Source organism: Leuresthes tenuis, unplaced genomic scaffold, assembly GCF_036924035.1.
Source record: "Leuresthes tenuis unplaced genomic scaffold, fLeuTen1.0.hap1 SCAF_1, whole genome shotgun sequence".
NCBI lineage: Eukaryota > Metazoa > Chordata > Actinopteri > Atheriniformes > Atherinopsidae > Leuresthes > Leuresthes tenuis.
Window position 1 is genome coordinate 17085996 of NW_027325355.1, and position 8217 is coordinate 17094212.

Here is an 8217-nt window from a genome sequence, read left to right on the forward strand (position 1 = left end):
GCAATCATTTTTACCGTCTGGACACATGTCTTGTGAACATAACAGTGATATCCTAGGTATTCTATCAATGCAGTATGTATAATGTGAATAATCAATGATATACAAATCAAACATTCAGTAATTGTGAATGGCGAGTCTCGGGGGGGTATACAGTGTGTTCAGTGTGTTTTTTACTAGAGTGGGCTCGGTTCCGTGGGCAGAGAGGTTCATCAGTTCACATGAATGTTGGCACCGGGCCTTCTCCTATCCTCCTCTCACTTTCATTCCTTTTCATCCCCTTCTTCTTTCAAAATTGCCTTTTGTTTAGCGGCTGTCTCTGCTTTCATCTTGTGCCACGGACTTCCTTCTAAGTGTCTAGTGTCTGCATCTCTCGCTGATGGGTAGCTGAAAAAAGCAGTGCAGTGAGAGGAGAAACACTGTTGGATCTATTTAACTTTTTCCCCGATTTAAACTTACAGGATGAGGATTTGAACCAGGAATTTTCTGAAAGCCTCTCATTCCCATTCCCCTCTCTCTGTCTGCACCTACAGGATGTCTTGGCCTGCTCTGTACGCTCAGCTGGTCGGCGCAAACCGTCACTCTACCTCGCTGGGTAAAATCTGGCTGTCTGTGCTGTTTATTTTCCGGGTCATGGTGCTGGTTGTTGCCGCAGAGAGCGTTTGGGGGGATGAGCAGTCTGATTTCATTTGTAACACACTACAGGTAGGGCACCCAGTCAGTGCTATCAGATGACATAACTGTTTTCTTGTCCTGTTACAGTGTACATCATCGCGATAGGATTTCTTTTCTAGACATAAAATCTATCAGGCAGTGTAATTAAATATTAAAAAGCTTTTCCCACAGCAGACAATTTGACATGTAACTGCATTTGTATGCTGAGGGTATTCCAGTAAAGGGACAAAATGTGTTCTCAGTGGCTTTCTTGATGGTCCTTTTTCACATGGTTCAGTACAGTTTGGCTTGCTTTTTTTTAGTTTAGTTTAGTTTTTTATTGTAGGTTGAGTCATTTTGGTTGTATTTTGGTACAAGCTCAACCAAGGTTGCAAGCAAGCCAGAAAGCTGACTGGTCAGAGAGAATTATCACCTGTTGGTGTAAACTCTTTACAGATGTACAACGACTCACTTCCTCGTTTGATGGAGTTGTTTGAAAGTCCAGCACATGATAATATGGACATATCGCATATTGTGTGCAGGAGTAAGCACCTTTAATAAGTGCAACTATGAATTTAGAGATTGATCTTTGTTTTTTCTGCTGACCGGCTGAGCTCTGTAGTGCTCAGTTGTTATCATCTCTCCCAAAAAGTGTTCAAACCCTTCCCAATTGAAAAGTCTTTCACAAGCTCATTCAGAACAATAGTTACTCTACACTCATCTGGAAACTACCTCTCACTTATAAGCTACTTTGGATAAAGTTTTAGCCAAATTAATGCGGTGTAATAAACTCACAAACACAGCAAAGTTGTGTAGCTTTACACAAGCTGCGATGATGAACCGCTGATGCTTCCCACAGTTAGAGATACTGTCTGTAATGTAAAATTAAGCATTGAAGAACCTTTCTGTACTCTATAATCTAAAAACTGTGAATGACTGTTCTTTGAGTCAGTGCCCTAACTTTTGTACTTTTCTCAGTCTGTGCTGTTGATCAGCCACATTCAGCTTTATTCAGATAACCTTAAAGCAAGAGAATCTGTTCGTCTTGTAAAACCACACAACCATGCTGAGTTTCATTGAATTTGATGGCAAAGTGAAGTACTGGCAAATGAAGTTTCCACTGAACTTTGATGTGGTTCCTGGTCACTTTCTTTAGAAGAACAATATAGGGTACTGGTAGTAATATTAGAGAAGGATGTGATCGATTTTACAAAAACTGCAAAACAGCACTATGGTGGCTTTTTGCCTTTTCTAAAATACAAGTGATGCACAGCATGGCTGAGGGACACATCTAATATAATTAGTTCTGGCATATTGAATATTACTGACATGACTGATCACATGATCTTCTATAAACATAGCCAGTACTTGAAATAATAAAACCTGATATGTCCCACCAAAATAATTCCTTTCTCCATTTTCCACCCAAATACAGCTCCACCAGTTGTGGGTGTTGCAGCCATGTGTAACCTAACAGGTTACACACAGTCGACTACTGTTGACACGTTTCATCTGAGTTTATTCACTGCAATTTGGGTGATGGAAACAAGTCTGACGTGCATTACATGTGAGGCAACATTCTAAAGTTTAAGATCAAAGCTTGCTTTGCAACTGGATGGAAACCTCAGGTGGTCTCGCGGTACTGTTGCTGACCCTTTGACCTTGCTGTTAGAGGCAAACGACCACAGATTAGTAAAAGGGAATGGTTCTTTGCTTTTTCTCCCCCCTTTCAGCCTGGCTGTGAGAACGTCTGTTACGATCAATTCTTTCCCGTCTCCCACATTCGCCTCTGGTGTCTTCAGCTCGTCTTCGTCTCCACACCAACGCTCCTGGTTGCTATGTACGTGGCCTACCGTAACCGCAGCGATAAGAAGACGCTCCTTCAGGTGCGTGCTGTTAGATTTTTTTCTTATACGCAAAGTCATAGTGATGCAACAAAAGCTGCAGTTTCTGTTGATGATGTCACTGATAGCATGTCTTGAGTTAATGATGCCATGGTGCTGAGTTTTATTTGGTTGTATGGGCAGAATAACACCACAAACACTGAGCTTTATCCTTGACATGCACTTTGAAACTCACTTCTAACCTTTGTTTGTATTTATCTGGAACCCATCTGCTTCACAAGTTAAAACTCATGTTCCAGACATTTTCATATGCAATAATGTACCCAACAACACACTGTCACAACTCTACCACAGCGTGTCTCGTTCTCGCTCTTCACGTATCCAAAGTTGTGTTTTCGCCCACTTGTTGTAGCCATTTTTGTCCTTTCGCCATTACACTTTGCTCCTTCTGAACGTCCATATCTGTCGGACCTTTGACTTTCAGCAACAAAACAGTGAATCAATCAACAACCGATTAGACGCTCAGCTCATAAATCTGAAAAGACTTGAATTGGTATGGAAATAGAAACATTTACAAAGAGATGCAGCGATTCTTTCTTTCACTTTAATTTCATTGCAGACAGAAATAAAAGCCAGTTTTCCTCCTGTTGAAAAAATTAATTTGTTAATAAAAAGCTAATTTTGCTTTAGGGCCTGCAACACGTTCCAAAAATATTTGGGATTGGGGCAATTTACAGCTCGATATGAGGTTAAAAAAAACTTATTTTGATGAGGACATTATAATCATGGTTTGGTATAAAACCAGCATCTATGAAAGGATTTGTCTTTGCGGAGCAATGATGGGGCAGAAGATCTCTGTTTTGTCAACAAGTGTGAGAAAACCAATCAGGACCGCAGGCATTCATTTCCTCTTCTTCCAGAGCCACCATGTGTGCAGAATGTTGTTGTTTTTTTAAAATCACCTTGTTGAAAAGTGCATGGAGGTCCCTGCAAAAGATGCACTTGCTGATCTAAAATTTCAATGAGTTTTTCTGCATTAATGCTGCCAGCACATAAGCACAGATAAGACGTGTTCGTATTATAGCAGCTGCTGATGAATGGCAGTTCTTGAGGCAGTGCTGTTTGAATGATCTGAGGTCACAGAAGTTTAATTTAGGGCTGCCTGTTACACACTGAAATCCCGCCAGATTCCTTGAAATATTTAATGAGAATCTGCACTGCAGAGTGAGAAATATGTTAACGCCAGCCAATCTGTCTTTGAGGAAAAACGTTTTTTTAAACATTTAAAGGATTTTCTCACACATTTGTTGACAAACTGAGGAAAGCATTGATATGAAAAGTGATTCTTCCTCCTGTCATCTGTTTTGTAAATGACAGTATTCCATTGCAGTGTCTGTTTGTATTATTTATCTTCCACATTACTACTCGCTGCATACCAAATTCCCCCTCGGGATAATAACGACACCTTGAAACATGATCTTTGCTGACTCAGCCTTTCATGGATAATAGTTGTACCAAAGCATGTCTGCAATTACCTGTTGAAATAACACCATGACAGTGTTTTTTTTTACTGAATTTTCTAGCCGTAATCTAACATTAGCAACTTTTTTTTTCCAGTGTTTAAGGCAAAAGAAAAGGCAAAACCAAATGTCAATTCACAAATTAAATGAAGTTGAAGAGAACTAAAAACTAAATTATCTTCATATTGTCTGAAAAGTAAGGCAAAGTCTGCATGTTTTGAAAAAAAAATAGTTCTCTGAGTAAATTCTTACATGATAAGACCTGACACCATGTCTTCTGGCATCCTGTTTTGTTGTAGCTTCATTTGCATGCCACAATGGTTGCATCTTGTTAGCTGCCTGTTATCTTCACTTAATTCATTCTGTTATGTCTTGTCCTACTATTACTTGCCATGTTATTGCATCATACGTCTTGCGTTTCCACACTGAATGTTTATTTCCCCCCTTGTTGTCTCTCTTTGTGGTACCTCTTGTTTTATCTTGCCATGTCATGTCACCCCTGTGCCACAGAGTTCTGGCAGAGCCAGTTTTCTTGGCAACAAGGACCAAGAGGAGGATTTGGAGGCTCTGAAGAAGCGGAGACTCCCAGTAACTGGTGCCCTCTGGTGGACATACTTCTGCAGTCTGGTGGTCAGGCTGCTGTTTGAAGGGGGATTCATGTAAGATCTAAGACTCTGATTCTGTCTTAGGGTCCGGTCAAATAGTCTTTGTTGTTTAGGAACCTTCCTAACTAAGTGAAATGACCCAGAAGTATCTGAGTAGCAGCCACGACAAAAAGCTGTTCGAATTCTCAAAAGACAAGGGAAGGAACTCCGATGCTTTCCCTTTTATCTGCTTTAGCAAATGATCATCCTTCATGAGAGAAAGGAGATAATCCCCTCTAAAAAACTCCTTGCAGCCATGACTGTGAGAGAGCAATCGAATATTTTCATCCAGTCATATAAACTGTGATAAATATGAGAACAGAGGTCAAGTATGAGCAGCCTGTGACGACACTGTATTCGACGTTTTTCTAATTTTCTTTGATGAACTTTGATAATAAAGAAATGTTCTATGACATCTCTAATATGATGACATATATATATAAAGTTCTAAAGAATTTTTTTTCTACCATCTTTCCTTACCCTTGTGCCATTTTCCATCAAGGTCAAGGGAAAAAAAGCTGAGGCTGATGTTAAGAGGTCATTTTTTGACTACTTGACTGGATCCCTTGTCTGTCATGTCAGTAGTTTGGTGAGAGCACACAGTAAGTTTCCCTTTCTCTCCAGGTACGCCCTGTATGTGGTGTACGACGGTTTCCAAATGCCACGGTTGGTGCAGTGTGACCAGTGGCCATGTCCTAACCTGGTGGACTGTTTCATCTCACGCCCCACTGAGAAAACCATCTTCACCGTTTTCATGGCCACTGCCTCTTCTATCTGCATGGTCCTTAATATGGCTGAGCTTGCATATCTTGTTGCCAAGGCAATCACTAGGTAGAGGTATTAATCAATCAGACAGTCAGGTGATTAATCAAGATTAATTCATTAATTATTAGATTACTTTTGTAAGCGATAAGTACTCCAAATGTCTGAAGTTCTTAGCAGCTCATACTGTTCAACATACATTTTTTTACCCCCCCAGAAGTCTCTGTGGGCAGAAGGAGAGGAAATCAACCAGCAGAGAGAAAATGTGGACTAAGACAAACCAGAAGTCACTTGTGTCAACCTGAAAGCACAGAAACAAAATGGATGATGCACAAGAAAGTCATTCCAAAGACTAGCAGAACCTGTAAATCACCCATAAGTGCAAATGCAATACAAGTACAAATTTTCTATGATGCCCACAATACTGACAATATAACCTTTGTTGGGTGGAGAGGATGTCAACAGTTAAAACACAGGATTTTTGCATGGAATTGTTTTAGCTTGAATGTTGAATTGTACAATTAAATGAGTTAGAGAATATGTTCAAATGAGAAATAAAAATGAGTGCATCATATGGAGCCATCTACTGGACACCGATAAAACCGCACAGAAACCGAGACGATTCACGAACAGTCACACAGACCCTTCTGTGTGCACATAAATACAGAAAAGTGATATATTTCACCTGTTTTCTTGATGTTTCAATATGCACTCACAATGTCCCTCCCCACTTCCAAAAATAAAGTTTCACTTCCTTTTGGTTTGTCTGGGAGTGTCATTGAACAAAATACAACAATAATGCTTTTGATTTGCAAATATGAATCCGCTCTTTATTTATATACAGAAGTTTGGATCATTTCAAACACACCTACAAAAATCACAACACTAGCAGAGGAAACTTTATTTAGCAATTAGAATTCCAAAGTGTGCGCAATGGTTACATGAATGCGCACCTGATTAACAAATCTTCAGATCACTTTTAACTGTACAGCGAACCAAACTGCGAAACAGGATCATAAAATGTGAAACCAAGGCATTTAGATGGTTTGCCTTAACTTCACTTTTGGAAATATCTTCCACTTCATAATACTTTCGAAAAAGATTCCATTTAGTTTGGAAACTATTTTTGGAAATAAATGATAAAAGGGATTTAGAAGGTTATTAGCGCTGTAAATTAAAACAGTAATGTTGGCTACTAATTCATTAGAAATTAAATTCTAATATATTTGATTATTTCGTGATGTTATTTTTATTATTCCCAGATTTCAGTAATACAACAAGCACACAAAAATAGCCTAATGCTTCGGTGTACAGTCATGTAAATAATAAAAAACGCTAGATTTTTGTCTTAATTTAAACTATTTTCAATTGTTTGTCTTTGGCTCGTGAGGAATGTGGTGTCAGCCTCTACCCCCCCAAAAAAAAAATCACGCGCGCGAACACAAACACGGACCTTCCCCACCACCCCCTCGTGCGCCCCATGCACGGCCACACTAATGTGTGACTGTGGCGGATGGCCTTGGCCACGCGGGACGCAGCCGCTGCGCTTCGCCTTCGCGGGACGGGTTCCACACGTGCCCTTTTTTTAGACTAGACAATCCCCGCGTCTTTTTTTGTTTTTTGTTTTTTTTAACTCACACCATCTCTCTCACCGTATCCGTGTAATTGTGTGTGTGTGTGTGTGTATGTGTGTGTGTGTGTATGTGTGTGTGTCTCTCTTCCTCCCCCCCTCCTCCCCCCCCCCCTCCTCTCTCACCTATCTCACCTACTCCTCTCTTGCTGCCTCGAGCCCACCCGTGGGACTAAAAGAAGAAAGAAGAAGTGAGGGATAAAGCGCGCTGCCGGGAGGGAGACGTGTTTCAAAGGAGAGCGGTAAGCAGGTGGATGCTGGAGAGATGGTGTTGGCAGAAGTGGGAGGGAGGAGGAGGGATTATCATCTTTCCACCTGCTGGATTATGAGCGCCTCTGATGCTGCGTTCACTTCCCTGTGGGAAAGACGGCAGAAAGGATGCCACGACCACTTTATGATGTGGCACATCCATATGGAATCTTTTAAATTAATGCAGTGGTGAGATTTTAGACTAAATGTGGATGTCACAAGTAGTGTAATTAAGAACACATTCACAACAGACTCCTGGACAACAAACTACGGTGTCTGTCCTCCACTGAAAGCTGCCCGAGAGACTTTACATTCTTCAACAAGCCAAAAATCCAGAATTGCTGAAGCTTGATCAGTTCTTGATATTAAAGCAGCCTACTTTGGACAAGTCCTCTATGTGAGCAACAAGTGTTTTGACAGACTAAAGCAACGCTCACCTGTAGCGCACGCATATTAGATTTTTATCCAGATTACCTGGTTCGTGTAGGTGCTAAACTGTGTTTGGTTATTCATCTACAGATGACACATTCTCTGAAGCTCGTATGACAGGACAAAGCTTTACTTAGGCAAAGTTTAGGCACTATTGAGCTCATCCGCCAGCATTCGCCTTCTATTTTATGCACTTCTTTAACACAACTGTTTCCTCATGCATACTATTTTTACATACATTTGTGCTATTTAATGTCTTTATTGTCTATTACATGTAAATATGTACATATATGCAGCCCACCTTTACAAGCATTTATCCTTATTTTGTATTTTTTGGCAGCATTGCACCCATTTTTACACATTTGTGCATCTTCACACACCTGATTGTATCGTGTTTGACCAGTTTTATCACTTTAAAAATGACCTGTGCTTTTCACACACTTTGCACAGTTTTCTGTGTATTCTGTAACATGAGAGAAAAACACTTT

The 8217-nt window shown here is 40.3% G+C and overlaps 1 protein-coding gene across 1 annotated transcript; it reads left to right on the top strand.

The window, feature by feature from the left end:
* The first annotated feature begins 531 nt into the window (after positions 1-531).
* On the top strand, positions 532-6143 carry LOC140293226 (gap junction beta-6 protein-like). The gene is made up of 5 exons (XM_072379520.1): positions 532-702; positions 2385-2537; positions 4526-4674; positions 5284-5519; positions 5639-6143. Exons 1-4 carry the CDS (start codon positions 532-534, stop codon positions 5492-5494), a joined length of 684 nt encoding a protein of 227 aa, XP_072235621.1. The 3' UTR covers positions 5495-5519; positions 5639-6143.
* The last annotated feature ends 2074 nt before the right edge of the window (positions 6144-8217 follow it).